Source organism: Cibotium barometz, chromosome 57, assembly GCF_041138505.1.
Source record: "Cibotium barometz isolate CiBa-2024 chromosome 57, ASM4113850v1, whole genome shotgun sequence".
In the NCBI taxonomy this organism is placed as follows: domain Eukaryota; kingdom Viridiplantae; phylum Streptophyta; class Polypodiopsida; order Cyatheales; family Cibotiaceae; genus Cibotium; species Cibotium barometz.
Genome location: NC_141102.1, coordinates 13,612,526 through 13,631,138, shown reverse-complemented (window position 1 = coordinate 13,631,138; position 18,613 = coordinate 13,612,526). Strand labels below are relative to the sequence as shown.

The 18,613-nt window shown below is 45.7% G+C and overlaps 2 protein-coding genes and 1 pseudogene across 2 annotated transcripts in view; 2 read left to right on the top strand and 1 right to left on the bottom strand.

Annotated features, from left to right (window-relative positions):
- The window catches only part of ALDH7B4 (aldehyde dehydrogenase 7B4), a 124,190-nt gene that overhangs the window by 62,586 nt on the left and 42,991 nt on the right, over positions 1-18,613 (top strand). Inside the window, exons 2-5 of the mRNA XM_086791631.1 lie at positions 3,147-3,233; positions 3,350-3,481; positions 3,559-3,631; positions 3,785-3,807. Of these exons, the coding sequence (XP_086647757.1) occupies positions 3,147-3,233; positions 3,350-3,481; positions 3,559-3,631; positions 3,785-3,807 (315 nt within the window). The remainder of the gene's footprint in view (positions 1-3,146; positions 3,234-3,349; positions 3,482-3,558; positions 3,632-3,784; positions 3,808-18,613) is intronic.
- On the top strand, positions 8,938-15,639 carry LOC147606456 (uncharacterized). Its single transcript, XM_086791855.1, has 2 exons — positions 8,938-9,428; positions 15,017-15,639. Exons 1-2 carry the CDS (start codon positions 8,975-8,977, stop codon positions 15,247-15,249), a joined length of 687 nt encoding a protein of 228 aa, XP_086647981.1. The 5' UTR covers positions 8,938-8,974; the 3' UTR covers positions 15,250-15,639.
- Positions 12,629-13,684, bottom strand: LOC147606457 (uncharacterized; annotated as a pseudogene).

Here is an 18,613-nt window from a genome sequence, read left to right as displayed (position 1 = left end):
TTGGGGGTTTTCCTAGATTCGGGCAAAACCGGACTATCCACATGCAATTCCATATCATCAAAATTGTATACATTAAATCCATAAATCGTGGTCTCATAAAACCTGGCCATTATCCTGTGTGGGTCCTGATTATTCCCCTCGATGCACATAGGCTAACATTTGCCAATAATCATCTGTGGAATTGCCAAATAATACCAAAATAGAAAATCCACATAACCTCAGCCATAAAGAAGATGGTACAGCCGGTATATGTTTGGTATAAAAAATACATGAGACTTGTACAAGAAGTACAACATGCTGGTACAACACTTAGGGTATTATGTAGGGCTCTCATGAACTAGAATGGCAAGTAGAAGCTATAATGATAAGTGGAGAGCTAAAGTGACAAGTGTGAGGCCACTTGTCCCACTTTGATCCACTGTCGTGCGACGTGTCCCAATTTAAGAGATGGTTCCCACCCATAAACTTCTTTCTCAACTTGTAGAGCTTCTGCCAAAGGTGCTTCAGAATAGTCCCTCCATTTGCTTAGTTTATGGACGTAATGACACGAACGAATTTCCATTGGGGGTTTTCCAAAAACAGTAGCCTTTCTAGATTTTAGGAGTCTGTTCCTTTGTATTCCACCTTATTTGAAATGTGTGTGAGCACCATGTTTCAAAGCTAGATCTCTCCCAAATCCTCGGGAGCTTGCCACATATATGCTTTCCACTTGACACTTGAACTCCAATGCCCATTTTTGTGTCCAAGAAACCATCTCGGGCGCCGAGAGCAAGCTTCAGGCGCTTGATCTTTTGTACTGGATAATCCCCCATTCCCAAAGCTTGTACTTTCCAAATATTTAGACGTCTGGGAGTCCGCCAGATGCCTTTCATATTGGGAAATGTCTGGGCTGGTGACACAGGGGGCTTTACAAAATAGAGCAAGCCGTCACCGGCACAATAACGGTAACGAGGGTGGAGCATTGATTTTCAAAAGAAGGTAGCTAGGATTTTGAATGAAGCCATCCTCTGTAAGCCTCTTAAAGTGGTCCCGGTAAAACTGCATCTTCATAGGAAGCTGCATGTTTGTGGCTTTGATGGGTTTCAAAGTCCCTAAGGCATTGGCATATTAGAATGGCTGGGAAAAAAAAGCCCAATGCACGGACAATAAAGATGGACAGATTGTAGCATGGACAGCATTATGGCAGTCTGGGCATGGTTTTTGGGCAGAAGTTGCAGTCCATAGGCAGCACAAGGCCCATGGCTTGGGGGTGGGCTTGTGAAAATTCTGAAAAAGGGTTAAAGCAAGAGAATTCTCACAACTGGCGGCATAGAGCCTAACTTGCTTTTTGCGTGTGTGTGTGTGTGTGTGCGCGCGCGCGCACACCATAGTTGTTAGAGGCACGCCTCAAACCATTAGAGGCATTCTCCTTGATCGAGGTGTCCACAATTAGCGATTTTTTTTGCCTGTTTTTGCCCATTTGATCTGCCAGTTTTTGTCTATTGACGACTTTATGGGGGCCTTTAAGGGCCCATGGTAGCCCCCCCTCCCCTTCTCACATCATACATGACACACATTCTCTCTCTCACATATAGAAACTGGCATACTAGCACGACATGGGAGACGTCCAGTTAGAGTACTCACCATGGAGGACATTGAGGATGTCTGCCATCGACCGATGAGAGACATCTTTGGATAGTTTTGATGTTTATCTTGTGTCATTATGCAATGCAAACCCAAATCTATGCGGGAGGTCTTACCTCCTAGTACCTCACGTTAGTTGTTAGTTGTTTTAGCTTTTCTTACACAGACATTGTATCAGATCCACCAATTGTTGTAACCTTTTTGGTCTCATAGGTCATTTTGGCCTTTTGAAGACGTTAATATATCATTTCATTTCTCACACACATGCCCTCTTACTCTCTCTCACACATTCTCTCTCTCTCATACACACCCTCTCCCACGGGCCACACTTGTCACTCTCTCTTGAGTCTCTCTCTCTCACACACACACTCTATCTCCTTCTCTCATACATACTCTCCCTCCCTCCCTCAAACCTTTCTCAAGACTAACACACACACTTGTCACTCTCTCTCACACACTCTCTCTCCCTCTCTCATACACACCCTCTCTCTCCCTCTCTCATCCATGTACTCATGCTACCCCATTTTGACTAGTAGCATTAGCTTCCCACTCTCCCTAGTTGCTGCGTCCGGATGCTCCCTACTGATGTATTGTAGGGCTAGATACTTACCTTCAGTTCTTTCTTTTCTTTTCCAGATAGTGTATGAGATGTCACATGGTTGTAACTTTGGTCTCATAGGTCACTTTGGCCTTTTGAAGACGTTAATATAACATTTCATTTCTCTCCCTCCCTCAAGGCTCAGACACACACTCTAGTCTCTCTCTCTCTCTCTCTCTCTCTCAACTTTCAAGACTCACACCCTCTCTCTCTCTCTCTCTCTCTCTTACACACACACACATACACACACCTCTTTAAAAATTAATGATTTAGACTCTACCGTCTAAGGTCTTGAAAGTTGACACTCTCTCTCTCTCTCTCTCTCTCCCCCTAATAATCTATTTATCTGTCAGTACACACACACACACACACACACACACACACACACACATATATATGTATAACAGACGCCTCTAACGTCTCTAAAAAATTATGAGTCTTTCGGGGGTGACATGGAGGAGAGGCATCCGCTTTCGGTTCGGTGCCGACTGAATAGCAGCCAGGCTTTGATTTGATGGTAGCCAACCCACTTTAATACTATTGCATTCTCTTTGGGTTAAAACCTAAAAGGAGAAAGTGTGCTTGTTTTGCTCCATTGGAAAAGCCGCCAAATTTGTCACTGACTGGAAAGTGGGAATTCATGGCGTTACTGCTCGCAACAACCCTGGTGTGCGCACAACATGCATGCAGCAAATGGGCTGTCCTTTTCATCTCACTAGACATGGCAACACTTTGGGAGGAGCGATGCGCATGACATTAGCATTCATTCTTGTCATATTGGATGGGGTCTCCAAAATCTGTGGACAGATTGAAGTTGGATGTTTATTACAAAAAAGAACCCTGATTTTTCAAAAACCCAATTTCTAGATACACCAAACTAAATTTCATTATTGAAGGAACTGATGAGTTTTTTGTTGTGCTGCAGCCAATTGCGACTGTGGTTGAAGCTTCACTTCAGGATTATGAAGAAAGCATGAAAGCGTGCTCAGCAGCAAGTAAAATATGGATGCATGTAAGTATACCTTGGTACTGTACTCGTGCTTAACCAGCAGTTCCTCCTCAATTCATCACCCTCTCCCCTCTCATAACCACACTGTTTATGCTGTCATTTGTCCATTTTTCTTATAGATTCCTGCACCAAAGCGGGGTGAAATCGTGAGGCAAATCGGGGATGCTTTGAGATCCAATCTGCAACTTCTTGGTAGGCTCATCTCATTAGAGATGGGGAAGATACTTGCTGAAGGTGTCGGTGAAGTGCAGGTATTGTAATTTGATTGTGCTGTCCTCAGTCCACAAGCATTATCTTGGCTAAACAGCGATCTTGATGCACTTTCTAGGAAGTCATCGACATGTGCGATTATGCAGTGGGGCTCAGCAGACAATTGAATGGATCATTGTTGCCGTCGGAACGTATGTAATTCTATGTTGGAATATGTTCAAATGGTTTTTTTCGGGGTTTATATTGAATTTAAAACCCAGATGCTCTAGGATTCAACCAGGACTGGGCATGTATGACACACCAAAAATAATTCTATTTTTCTGCATTTTGTTGAAAATTTGCAGGACCAAACCACGCTATGTTAGAGGTATCTTTTTCAAAAATGAGTTTTTGGCATTATTTTGAAGTTCTTTTAGTTTGGCTCCTGTTTCTATTGCTTTGTGCGTTTTTGTAATGGTCAAAAGTGTCAAAAGTGAAGTCCATCTTAAGAGGGACCAACATGCAACAAGAGCACCAAACACTCGCACACATGTGCATAGAGAACACAAGGAAAGCAGTTGACGGATTCACCAACTGAACCATAGGCCGGACTGCTGTGGACCACCCCAGGGTGTTGCAGAGTTAGGATGGGTATATAGTGCCATCGAAAACTAAAAAAGAACATGAAAACTGAAAACGGAAACATGACTCCATAAGCCTCATGACGTCAGATGTGGCTATGGTGAGGGCATGTCATGTCACCGGAGAATCTTATCTGTGTGTTGGAGATCCTTGGTGCTCTGGGCCGGCAATGCTTGGCACATAAAATGGAGCAGGCCTGCTCACTCAAGACTCCTTTGGGATGCAAATATGACCCCTGTGTCTGGTATGAGCTGATGTCAATCCAGTGTCGGTGTGGGTGGCTGATCTGGATGCTCGTGCTATGAAGAAGTCAGTGATAGATCTCTGGGCAATGTCTTGTATGGGCTGGCCTTGTCTCTCAGCATGCCCTCTCAAGACTCCTCTGCGATCCGAATATGACCCCCATGTCTGGTATGAGCTGATGTCGATTCAGTGTCGGCGTGGGTGGCTGATGTGAATGCTCGTGATGTGAAGAAATCAGTGATGGATCTTTGGGCAATGTCTTGTATGGGGTGGTCTTGTCTCTCAGCAGCATGTCCTCTCAATGCTCCATCCCTATGTCATGTTAGCTCTATCAGGTACATCCTGAGACATCTCTGGTCCTCATATTGCATCACCCGTGCCAGTGGCCCAAACCCCTCTCAGAAGAGGCAATGAAATCTCTCTTGTATCTCTCAATACCCCGGGCATCTGAACATATAGCGGGCCTCGTTCTCTACCTCCCCTACGGTGCATACTTTACATATCCACTCCTCTGGTGGGATGTTATCAGCTCTCCCAGTCTCTACTCCGGGATCTCAAAGAATGCATCCTCGGCAAGTCTCAAAAAATGCTCTTTGTAGAACTTGTAGGAAAACTCAAAGTGGTAATACTAGGTGTGAACATGGGTTTATAAGGGACACTTACCTTCTGTATTGAAGGGTTTTTTTCTCTGACCACACTGGTGTGAAAGGACACCATATGGGCAACATTATATTATTATGCCTTGTACTTGTGGTTGTGTACACAACCTTCTAATACATTCAGCATCCTGTTGCTCTCCCACCTCTCTCTCTCTCTCTCTTGGTGCTGTTTTCTGCCCCATTTCTTGCACATTAGGGTTAATCCTAACCCAACAGTGCTATCAGAGCCCAAGGTTCATGTCTGAGCCCGAATCTTTTCCGTAATCCTCGCGATCCTGTACGTGTCTGTACTTCCTTGTGAGCCCATACCTGTCCATACAGACGTGCCACGTTTGCCACCGCCATCGTTGTTACAGGTCATTGCCGCCACACCATCAACATGGTACAGTCTGTATAGTACCGCTTCGTACGGTCCATACTGCCGTGTCATCACTAATGTGCTTGCTTTTGTTCTGGCACATGTACCTACAACTCTATTCTTGCTTGTACTTGCTCGTACTTGCTCTACCAGTTGTACCTGATGTACTTGCATATTTCAACATTTGGGGTTTTTTTTTTCCCCGAGAAAAGATCCTTTCATTAGTTTTTTTAAAAAACGCCCACTGGGCTACAAAAACCCTCTCTTGCTCATAAGAAGGCAGAGCAGAGAGCCAATCAAGGCAGCTAGGGAGACACTCCCTAGGTGCAAAAAAGTACAAATAACAGTACAAATAACTGAGAGGCTATATCATACAATAGGAGGGGGGAAAATCCAAATAGGTGGCCTGTAGTGCCAGCGGGGGGTACTCGCGTGTAGAGTATAGAAGGGGTCGCTGCGCCAAGTGGTGTGGAAGGCTGGCGCCGCAAGATCGCTCGATCCGAGTCGCCCCGGATGCGGTCATACTGTCCTCGCAGGGTGTGAATCAACTCCTGCCAGATCCCCCGAACAGTCTCTGCTGGTGGCTCCAGTCTCCCCTCAAAGGCCCTGAAACAATGGGCTCTCCAGGTGAACCATATGGTGAGGCTGCTGAGGAGCTCCCATCGTAGATCGTGTCCAGCCGGCGGACGAGAAATCCGGTGAAGGAATTAGGCCAGGCTGGCCCCTAATGAATCTGATGGCCTGGCTGTCCTGCTCCGTCTCGTATCCTAGAGCAGGCCCTGACGAAGTCGACCAAGCAGCGGCTCTCCACGTATACATGCCCTCTGGAGAGAGGGGGGCCAAAATGCGCAGCATCCTCAGCCAAATCTGCTGCGCCTGTGGACAGTCCCATAGGCAATGTCTCTGTGTCTCCAATGGGTGGCCGCATCGGACGCAGGCCAACGGAAGGCCACTGTAGACAAGCCAGGTGCCAATTGTAGAGCCCCTGTGGGCAACCAGCCACTGGAAAGTCGAGATCCTGCATGCCTGTCGGCTAGCCAAGAGCCTAGTCCAGAAATCCTCCAGAAACTCCTGTGAGAGTCCCTGTAGCCGCCAATGCTCCGATGCAGTTGGAGAGACCATCCTCCTCGCAGTCAAAATATGCCTCCCCAACCGAACAGTGTACTGGAAAAAGGTGATCTCTGTGGCCTCGGGGGACGCATAAGGATCATGCCACTCGTACTCGCCAGGGTCCCACTTGAACCGGGCCAAGGGGCGCGCAGCATATGCCCATATGCGCCAATTAGAGTCCACATCTGCAGGGTCTGGATCAATATGCCACTTCCGAGAAGCGGCGGCCACTACCCGTATCCTTTGAAAGATGCACTCTGCAACCAAAGGCGACTCCGCCTCTACTCTCTGAAGTCTGCCCTCATCCTGTATCTCATAGTAGAGGCATCTACCATCCTCAGTGCAAGCTCTGATCGCAATCAGGATCTCCAACTGTGTAAAGGCTCCCATCCACCGTGGGGTCGCTGGCTCGAAAGGCGTGAACCACTCCTCAGTGAGTGCCTCCTGAATGTCATCCCTCATAATCAGCCCCCCTCTGAAATGACTCAGCCTCTCTGCCTGGATCTCCTCCGGGAGACTGCAAAAGCCCTGCCAATCTCCAAAACTGCGTGCTGGGCCTGCCGCCAATGGTCCCCAGGCTAGACGAGGCCGAGAACCCAACATATGACCCTGCTCTGTGCGTACCGCGAGGCTCCAGATGAGCGGCTATCTGGCCCGCTCCTCATCACAAGTGGGAGGTCTCTGAGAAAGCCCGGGTCTTAGCAGCTCCCAAGCTCGCAGGATGCTCAAGGCAAATCTGTCCTCCCATCCTCTACTGAGGCCTGTCCTCCTCATCTCTATGAAGATCCACCGTATCTTAGGTGCCCAAGTGCCCCCTGCTGGGGGAGCTCTAGCCTACAGCTGCTGAAATAGAAGCTCCTTCCAAGGCTCAGCGCCTGGAAGCAGCCCCCGAACAATAAGCTTCCCCATTAAGGCTCTACTCTGATCAACTGGATCTATAATGCCCAAGCCCCCCTGGGCTAGCGGAAGAGTAATAACTGCCCAAGCAACCTTAGCCCGGGCCGGTTGACCATCCCGCCCAGACCAAAGAAAGTTCCTGATCAGTCTCTGTACCTGGCTGATGCAAGAGCTCGAGAAGATCCAGCAAGACGTGATGTACCACATAGTCGCTAAAAGCACCTGATTTGTCACCACCACCCTCCCAGCCAAGGATAGCCGAGCTGTACTCCAATATAAAAGCTTCTTCCGAATACTCAGAAGAAGACAAATCAAGTCCAATCTAGCATCCCAAATACCGCACTGCTGTGCCAGGAGGAATCCATCTAAAACCCGGGTCTGGGCTCCAAGCCGGAGTGGGAGCGCTATTGATCCAAAAGGCCACTGTCTTGCGCCAATTGATCAATGCTCCCGAAGCTGCACCAAAAACCTGTAGCGACTGCTCTGCCCTTTGAAGATTGGCCTCCTGGCCATGCAGAAACAATCCCGTGTCATCAGCAAACTCAGAATCGAGCAGGTCCTCACCCCGGACTGGGAGCTGGAGTCCTCTCAAACCAACCTCCTCTGCTGTCAGATACATGCTCATAGCCTCTGCAAAGAAGAGAAAAAGGAACGGGGCGAGAGGGCATCCCTGACGGACTGATTTGGTGAACTCAAAACTCGGCTCCCGTCCTCCTGCCATCAACACCTGGCTACGAGCTGTGGAATATAGAGCCGCCACTCCTCGAATCCAGTCTGGCTCAAAACCAAGGCGAAGCATAGTGCCCTCTAGGAAACCCCAATTGACTCTATCGTATGCCTTCTCAAAATCGAGAAGCATCACGACCAAGTCCTCACTGAGAAATCTAGCTCGGGCCGTCGCCTCCCAGAAGGTGAAAATGTTGTCAAGGATATTGCGCGCCGGCCTTCGGGGCCAATGTGTTGTTGAGCGAGGGAGCGAGGATTCTGTGATTGTGTGTCTGAGTAAGTCCAGGTTATTTGTGAATGAATTATCGCTTTATGTGTCCATAGACCGGTTTCATGGTTCCGTTGCCGGGACAGGGTCCTCTTTTCTGCAAGAGCCCGGACACGGATTGGATTGGGTGAACAGGAGACACACATAGTGAGGCACAACTGATTACAGGTGAGAAAGAGTACGGTCTCTTTCTTTGGATACAGGTTCCCTTAAACTTTCAGTTGACAGTATGACAGACAAAGGGAAAGGCAAGCTCCTTGCCGAAGAGAGTTCCTCTTCTACTCGCAGACAGCGTATAGAGGTGACAGGTGCCCAGGTGTCAGCCTCTGCTCGGACGGAGCCAGTAGTACAGCCAGCCTTGTTAGAGGAAGAACAAGAACAGGAGGATTTGTTTCAGGCACAGCTTCTTAGCATGCTTGGAACTTTTCAGCAGCTAGTTAAGAATCCTAGAATGAAGAAATTTTTGCAGTCACGTACAGGGGATTCCCAAGTTGAAGCATCCCAACATGCAATAGAGAGGGCACAAGAACAGTTGCAAATGAGGGTAGAGCATGTTGAGCAGGCACCTGTGATACTAGCTGATCCAGTGCAACATGTTACACAGACACAGGTACATGCATTTAATGGCCAGGAAAGTAATGTGCAAAGGGTCATGCCGACCATTCCTCCATTCATTGCTTCCCAGCCTGGCTATTTTGGTGGTGGGTCTGTTTTCCAGGCCATGGCTAGGCCGCCCACAGTTTTGCCAGGACTGATGTCAAGAGGGTCACCAGGAATGATGCCTATGGAAGCTGTGAACCCTCTTTATGCCAATATAGGTGTGCAGCCCGGATTTCAAACTTATTTTAGTCCAGCTTTGGGGCCCGCAGCACCTGTCAGTGTGGCTGAATTTTCTCAACCTAGTGGACAAAGAGCAGTAAGGACTGATGCAGAAAAGGTGCAAAAGGATTACAAAGAAGGAGGTCAAGCAGTAAAGTTTGAGACTTTCAGTGGGATGCAGGACAAATTGAAAGCGCTGACTTTTATTCAGCAGTTTGATGCAGCATACACTGGGGGTAACTTTACAGAGTCTTCTAAGGTGCGGAAGGCTGCTACTTTCTTGAAAGGTAATGAAAGGGAGCAGGGAAGGTAGCAGGTGATGCACAAGGTCCAATAGTGTGGTCTGGGGGCTGCAGCAAAGAGGCGTGAGCACACAGAGAGAGAGGCGTAGAGGTTCGAAAAACACAGAGAGAGAGAGAGAGATCGTACGATTTGGGGGAAAATCGTTAGGGCATTTTGCCCTTGTGTTCCCTTTTATTAAAAGTAAGGTCTTGAGACCTTTTTAAAAAAAAATAGTCTTTGGCTCAAGTTCAATGTGAACTTGGCCAAGGACCTTAAAAAAAAAAAATCCTAAGCCTTCAAAAAAGGCCATGTACAAAGATATACAAGAGTACATAGAGGGGGTCATTTAGGCCTGTAACCCAACCTCCTCCCACTTAAAGGCATAAATGGCGCCTTTAAGCTTAGTCACTCCCACCATCTGTATGCATAGCTGATGTTGTGCTTTGGGTAAGCACTTAGTGAGAGCATCTGCAGGGTTTTGTGACGTATGTACCTTAACAACTGTGATAAGGCCATCCTCAAGCACTTCCCTAATGAAGTGATACCGCACGTCAATATGCTTTGTGCGCGCATGGAACATGGCATTCTTTGCCAGACATATGGCACTCTGGCTATCACAACCAAGCATAGGTGCCTTGTCAGGCAAACCAAACTCACTGCATAAACGTGCCAACCATATGGCTTCTTTGGAAGCCTCAGTGGCTGAAATATATTCAGCCTCTGTAGTAGACAGTGCAACTATCTTTTGTAGTCTAGAGCACCATGAGACAGCACCTCCTGCAAGAGTATATACATAACCACTTGTGGATTTGCGTGTATCCACATCACCAGCCATGTCAGAGTCACAAAATCCCTTCAATTCCAAAGTAGCCATAAACCGGCTCACAACTCCCACTGCATGGGCTATGTCAGGCCTAGTAGCAACCATAGCATACATAAGTGAACCACAAGCTGATGCATAAGGAACACCTTGCATATCATTGGTTGCCTGATCAGATTTGGGGCAATCATCCTTGGAGAACTTAACATATGGCTGTAATGGCACACCAAGAGGCTTTGCATTAGCCATGTTAAACCTGTCCAGCACCTTTTCAATGTATTTTTCTTGAGACAAATACAATATGCGCTGGTCCCTTTGCCTTCTAATCCTTACTCCAAGAACATGTTCAGCTGCCCCAAGGTCTTTCATGGAAAACGCAGATTTCAGCTGCTGTTTAAGAGCATCAACAGTGCTTCTTTTCTTCCCAGCAATCAACATATCATCTACATAGAGCACAAGAATGATAGGGCTGCCATCCTCATCAAATTTTGTGTACAAACAGTGATCTGCATGGCTCCTTTTGTACCCATGTTTGAGCATGAAAGCATCAAACTTTTTGTACCATTGTCTAGAGGCTTGTTTCAGCCCATACAAGCTTCTTTTAAGCCTACATACCAAATGTTCCTTTCCAGGAATAACAAAGCCCTCGGGCTGCTTCATGTAAAGTTCCTCATCAACATCGCCATGCAAGAAAGCTGTATGCACATCCATTTGGTCTAATTCCAAATCAAGGGCAGCCGCTATGGCAAACAATACACGCAAAGTGGTCATCTTCACTACAGGAGAGAACACTTCCTGAAAGTCTATGCCCTTCGTTTGAGCATATCCCTTTGCAACCAGCCTTGCTTTATACTTGGGTTTTGCATCAACTGTCTTGATTTTATACACCCATTTGTTAGGAATGGCTTTCCTTCCCTTGGGCAATTCCACCAAGTCCCAAGTATCATTCGCATGCAAAGCTTTGATCTCTTCCTGCATAGCAAGCTCCCACTTCTTACTGTGCTCACATGTCTTTGCCTCTTTATAAGTAAGAGGCTCCCCCTCATCTGTCAGCATAATATAATGCAAAGAGGGATCATATCTACTCACATTCTGCCTTGGACGAGTCGACCGCCTTACCCAATGATCCACATTCTCTGGCAATGGGTCTACATCAGGTGGCACAATCAAATCATCAACAACGGGCTGCTGTACATCATTTTCAGCCCCGTTTTCAGCATTGTCATGTGGCTGCAAATGCCCTTCAGGAGCCTCATTTTGCTGTCCAACATCATCTGGCTCAAACACCACTGGTTCATCAACATTTTCAGTCATATGTGGTGCATCCTGAGGGTCAAAATCAGGCCTAACAGGTGGCTGTACATGCTGAAATTTAACCTTTTTATGGTCATCCTTAGAGGCACAATTGTTTTTAAGCAGCCTTGCCTCATTAAAAACAACATCCCGGCTGCGCACAACCCTTTTGAGCTGAGGTAACCAAATCCTGTAGCCCATTTCACCTTCTTCACCATATCCCATGAAGAGGCCTTTAATGGACTTTGCATCCAACTTACTCCTCAACTCAGGTCTTATATGCACAAACGCTTCGCAACCAAAGACGCGTAAGTGATCATACGAAGCAGGTTTGCCAGACCAAACCTCCTCAGGGATGTCACCTTTCAAAGACATGTGAGGGGATCGATTACATATATGCACTGCAGTTTTTAGAGCTTCTCCCCAAAATCCATGAGGGAGATTAGCTGTGGACAGCATGCATCTCACCCTCTCACATAGAGTCCTATTATATCTTTCAGCCACACCATTAGAAGAGGGACTGTATGGAACAGTAAGCTCCCTCTTAATGCCCAAATTTTCACAAAATTTATTAAATTCACCACTTGTGAACTCACCCCCATTATCCGTACGCAAGCATTTCAGCTTTCTACCTGTTTGGGTGGTCACAAATGCATGAAACTTCTTAAACGCAGCAAAGGCTTCATCCTTAGATCTGAGCAAATGAACCCAAATTTTTCTAGAATGATCATCAACAAAGGAAACAAAGTAGTGTGCACCCCCCATAGATTTGGTAGGCATGCTACAAACATCAGAATGTACAAGATCAAGCACATTAGATTTGCGAGAGACACCGGAGTAATAAGAACTCTTCACTTGCTTACCATATTGACATTCATTACAAAAGTCAAGCTTTGTGCCTTTAGCATCAAGCTTATTCAAATTACCAAGCTTAGTAAGGCCTTTTTGGCTCATATGGCCAAGCCTGTTATGCCACAACTCCATATGTGAGTTAATTTCAGCCAAAGCAATAAATTTGCCCAACAAGGCCTTTCCATGCAAGCAGTAAAGTGTCCCTTTCTTTGTACCTTTCACAATCAGCCTTGAGCCTTTGGTCATCTTCCATGATCCTTTCTCAAACAAAATGCTGTAACCATGCATATCCATCTGGCCAACAGAAAGCAGACTTTTCTTGATTCCCGGCACATATCTAACATCATGCAAGACAAGCTCATTTGTGCCATCTATAGAAAGATGCACAGTGCCAATACCCTCAATGGAACATGCATGATTGTTTCCAAGGTATACATGACCATGGCTGCCTGCATTAAAAGTAGAGAAACACTCCTTGATAGGAGTCACATGAAACGAAGCACCGGAATCGACTATCCAAGTCTGAGATAATGCATCATTAACAGTCAACAAAGCATCAATGAGATCACTCTTGGTGATCTGCATGTCCTGTGCATGAACATTGAGAGAGGCATCAAACTCATGAGCATCGTCGGCTGACAAAGTGGCACATAGGATGTCCTCTACATCTGACAACTCCTCAATAATAACACTAGAAGCCACATTGGCCTTCTCTTTGTCCTTTGAGCTGTCCTGTGTGTCTGTCTTGACTTCCTTCTTCTCTTTCTTTTTGTCTCCACCGCTCTTCTTCCTTTCCAACTCTGCTTTGTAGTACCTGCATTCGGGTTTCTTGTGACCTTTCCTGCCACATTGATAGCATGTCACATCACCCTTGCCTTTGCTGGCATTTCCCCTTTCTTTACTCTTACTCTCACTCCTCTGTGCATAAGCAGTCTTCTTCTCTGTCCTGCCTCTAACCATGTTGGCTGAACTGCCACCCTCTCCACTTGCTTTCCTCCTGATTTCTTCGTTCAATATAGAACCCCTAACACCATCAAAGGTCAAATTGGGATTGTTTGACAATGAGACCACCAATGTCTCCCAAGAATCAGGTAGAGTCATCAGCAAGAAGATAGCTTTGAGCTTATCATCAAAAGGGGGCAAACCTGAGTCCTGTAACTGAGATAGAGTACCTGTAAACAACGACAAGTGCTCTGCAGCGCTCTTGGACTCATCTAACTGCATGCCAACAAGTTTTCGCATCAAATGCACCTGATTAACTGGCGTTGTATTCTCATACGTTGCCTTCAACTTCTCCCACAGCTCAAACGCATTCACAAGACCCTTGAGGTCTACCAAAATCTCATCAGAGACGGCCATTTTAATATAGGTAATGGCCTTCCTGTTCAATGTAAGCCACGCTGCATCTGTCATATCTTCTGGCTTCTCTGCTTCAAGTGCCCTGTCACAATCTTTGAGAAAGAGGATTCCTTGAATCCTATCCTTCCAAAGATCAAAACCTGTTCCCTCAAAGCGCTTGATCTCAAAGAGATTCTTTACGTCAGAGGAAGATGATGCCATGGTTGCACAAACGAGAGGGCTAAAGTGCTGAAATTTTGGGCAAACTGCACCAAAACGGGAATGTAGCCTCACTACAATGTGCACAATGGCTCCAAAGGGTCACAGGAGCAAATTGGGCCAAAATATGCAAGTTTCGGCAAGAATAACAAATTCTGAATTTTTGTGCAGAAAATTCAGCGAGCGAATTCTTGCCTAAAAACAACAAATGTTGTTGTTTTTACCCTCACAGAGCATTCATAATGCAGAAACACAGCAATTGGGAGCATCCATAGGCAAAAGCCCCAATTTCTGGCATGAAATTGCAGCAAATTGACTCACAATTGGCCTTTCGGAACCAAAACTTGCTCAATGTTAAGAAATTACAGCAAAGTAGACATTCCCCAATTCAAATACATCGAATGTGCACCTGTGTAAACCTGCGTAAACCTGCAATTTGCTGTAAACACCTGTTTTTGGGACCTGTTTTCAGCAATTTTGCCGATTTCGGGTAGTGGGGACCAAGTACAATCGTTCCCACAAGTTAACACATCTTTGGAGAACCTGCAGTTTGCTGTTATGACCTGTTTTTGACCTAATTACAGCCTGTTTTGGGCTGTTTTGATACTCTAGGTACCCCAGACGACCCCGGAAGCAAGGGGGTTCGCGATGGAAGCGAGAAATAGGGCGTGAAAAGCACTTCTTGCTTGCTGTCCAGCCACCTGCGCATAGGATTTTGAAACCCTAATGGGCTCTGATACCAGTTGAAAGGGAGCAGGGAAGGTAGCAGGTGATGCACAAGGTCCAATAGTGTGGTCTGGGGGCTGCAGCAAAGAGGCGTGAGCACACAGAGAGAGAGGCGTAGAGGTTCGAAAAACAGAGAGAGAGAGAGAGATCGTACGATTTGGGGGAAAATCGTTAGGGCATTTTGCCCTTGTGTTCCCTTTTTAAAAAAAAATAGTCTTTGGCCCAAGTTCAATGTGAACTTGGCCAAGGACCTTTTAAAAAAAAAATCCTAAGCCTTCAAAAAGGCCATGTACAAAGATATACAAGAGTACATAGAGGGGGTCATTTAGGCCTGTAACCCAACAGGTAATGCATTGCAATGGTGGACTTCACTCTTGATGCAAGGACAAGCACCTGCTACATGGGTTCAGTTTAAGCAGCAGTTCTCTTTTGCCTGGCTTACAAATACTTTTGAAGTGGATGTTATGACAGCATGGCACAAACTTGATGCAGCCAACTGTGTAAATTTGGAAGAGTATAATAAGAAGTTTTGGGATGCACTCTTGCCAGTAACTTCCTACAGGACAGTGGCATTGTAAGAGCAAATAGAGAAGTATTGCTGTGGTTTGCCCAAAGAAATCAGGGATTATTGCATTAAGACCAATGTGTCTAATATGACTCAGCTCATTGAGAATGCAAACATGGCTAATGCATTGCTACAGGGAGGTTCACGTGGCTTTAAGAGCACAGTGAAGAAGGAACCTCAAGACAAAGGACAGAAGAGGCCACTATATGGCAAGTCATTTGAAGAGAGAAAGGCATTGATGCAAGCTGGGAAATGTTTCATCTGTGAACAGAAAGGGCATATGGCTGCAAAATGTCCACAACAGCCACCAAAAGATGCGGAGGATAAACAAGGGCCACCCAAGAAGAAGACAATGCCGAGTGCAGGATTGATACCTGACATGGTTGGTGACCAGCCATGTGATGATGCGACAGAATTGTACAGAGCATGGGGTAAAATCAGAGATGCTACAGTGCTGATTTTCTTTGACCCTGGTGCTCGAGCCAACTTTATTTCACCAGCATTGGCAGCCAAGTTAGGAATTCGTGCTGAAGAGACGGGACCAGTTGGACAGGCTGATTTGGCATGCCCTGGGCATTCAGTTCCTGTCACTCCCATACTTGGCAAACTTCACATGCATATACAAAGTTATGTCGACACAGAGGAGTTTCTTATCATGCCCTTGGAAGGATGTGATGTCCTATTGGGAATTCCATGGTGTCATAGGAAACATGCAGTGTTGGATGCTTTCAACAGGAAAATCACAATTGTACATAGGGACAAGACTCATGTTCTAGATGTGAAGCTGAAAGGAGAGTCTGTCCCAGTTATTTCTGCTTTTTGAACCTGAATTTTGAATGACCTGTACATTTGTATTATATGTTTGGCAATGTACAGTTTTGACGTCTGTTGTCAATGACTTAATCAATGAACGAACTTTCAATGCTTTGAAGTCGTATCTGTTACGCTTCAAATGAATGATTTACATGTTGTGACACTAATAGTACAAGATATATGCTATCGCCCTGTGTTGCATCCGGAAACATGTATTTGAAAGGCTTGAACCTGCGATGGCACAAATGGTAGTGGGGAATCCCTATCATCGCCCCGTGTCATCCGTTGGCAGGAGATACATGCGATGACACTAATTACCTGCGGAGTCTTGTGATCGTCCTGTGTCATCCGTTTGCATGTGGACTTGCAATCGAGGTCGCTTGCTTCTTTCAAGAGGGGGGTATGTCACCAGGAGGTGAAACTTTTTGCAGTTGTTTTCCTTATTTACATTTCTTTATAAATATATATTTTTCTTTTCTTTCTCTTTGGTTGCTGTTGCTTTCCCCCGGGATCTCTTGGAAGGGCTTGGGCCATTGCAATGTCAGAATGGGTCAGCCAGTGGGACTTTGGACCAGTGGTTGGCTAAGCCTGAGAACTGCACTGAAAGATGAATGACAGTGTCCAGGACATGGCCACTGAATGAGGGTATAGGCCGGTTTACACTAGTAAGTGGCCGCCACCGAAATGTGAATGTATCTTGAATTCTAAGCAAATTCTGAAGTGACCATAGTGGTCAAAGATGGTCAGGAGACCAGAAGGAATGCAGATGACATCATCCCTAAAATCTAGGGAACTGCTATTTTTGGCAGTGTCGGAATTGAAAAGTGTTCGCGTCAGTTTGTGTGGAATGTCAAGGGGACCAAAAGCTGACAAAGGACTGTTGTGAGAATGTGAACCAGTCAGGAGATTTTTAGCCTGGAAGATTGCATGTGGAAAAGGCTTAAAAATGTGCCAAGTGTCAAATTTTGGTGCATTTCCTCATTGAGAAGAGGGAAGCGTGGGAATTTGGGAAAAAGGAGACTCATTTGCAACCATCGTGTAGTTTTGTTGCAGGAAAACCAACATTTGTGGTGCACTCCCTTGCCCTACAACTCATGAATTGAGGGTTGAGCTTGCTCCCCACAGCCTCTCTCTCTCTTTCTCCCTCTTGCAGACTATGGAAATGCTCTCATCAGATAAAATCAGGTACAGTTGTGTGAATTTCATGCTTATATGCAAAGGTTAGTTGCCTCCTTGAACAGGAACAGGTGTAGTTGGTTCCTACACCAAAGCAGGGACAGAAGAGGGTGATAACCTCTTCAATACAATACTGTTTCAGCACTGTTTAGGTGCTGTTTTTGGGCTGTTATGTTGCCCGGTTGATGCCAAAATGCAGTAGGACTTTGCTAAAGTCCTCCAGGACAGTACAAGGGTTATTTTGGGCTGAAAACAGAGCTGAAAACAGGTCTGTGCAGAAAATTACAGCAAGCTGAATTGTGATGTTTTGGACTCCATTGGGTAGCTTGATGCCTATGGAAGTGAGCCTGTCAGTTGGGACTCATTCTGAGATGTTATGGAACAGTTTTAGTGCAGTTATGCTGGCAAATTTCTCCCAGAATTTGTAAAACTCAGCTGATGCAAGTAGAGTGCTTTGTTGCACTTGTGCTTTGTAATTTCCAACCTTTTAACAATAAAGAAATAATACCGCAAGGGGCGCCGGACTTCAGGGCCAATGTGTTGTTGAGCGAGGGAGCGAGGATTCTGTGATTGTGTGTCTGAGTAAGTCCAGGTTATTTGTGAATGAATTACCGCTTTATGTGTCCATAGACCGGTTTCAAGTGGTGGTTAGTTTTTGGTTGTGTTCTCATCTATGGGCATATTTTTGCTGAATTAACAGCCTCTTTTCTACCATTCTTTTTCCCACCCTTTCCCTCCCTCTTACTTTTGAACCATCTCTCTCTTTCCTGTCTTCTCAAATCTACGTTTTCTTTGTCATGACTCGACACAAAATGAAAGAAAGAATTCTTTGTATCCTTTGTAATAATTATAATCTTTTATATGTTTTTCATGTTTTCCTTTGAATTTAGATATTTTTGAATAAGCAATAAAATCCATTCATTTGGATAGATTCGTGCATAGGAGCTAGCTACTCGTAAGTGGCCATGGGTCATGGTGAGTCCACACAGTGGGCTAGAACATGGATAGTGCACATAGACCTATATAACCTGATTGGGCGCTTGTGGCCGAAACTCAAGTATACCAGGGTCAAGCTCACACACAGAAAGGATTGATGCCTTGGAGTGTGGGCTAGATCCGCCAGAACAGACAGTTACAATCGATAAAATGGCATGACCAATTAAAGTCTATGTTAGAGTGATTGCTTGATTTTCATTTTACACGAGTTAGATGCATCAGATTGAAAAACCATTACTGTTTTGTAATTGTGGACAAAAAGAGCTTTAATTTAACTCCCATATTGGGGGTCCCTAAAATCTAGGATCAGGTCCTAAAAAATAGGGACCCCGGTTTGCCCTAAAAAGGCTAACCCTAAAAAATAGTGATTTCCTAAAATTTAGGAATCACTT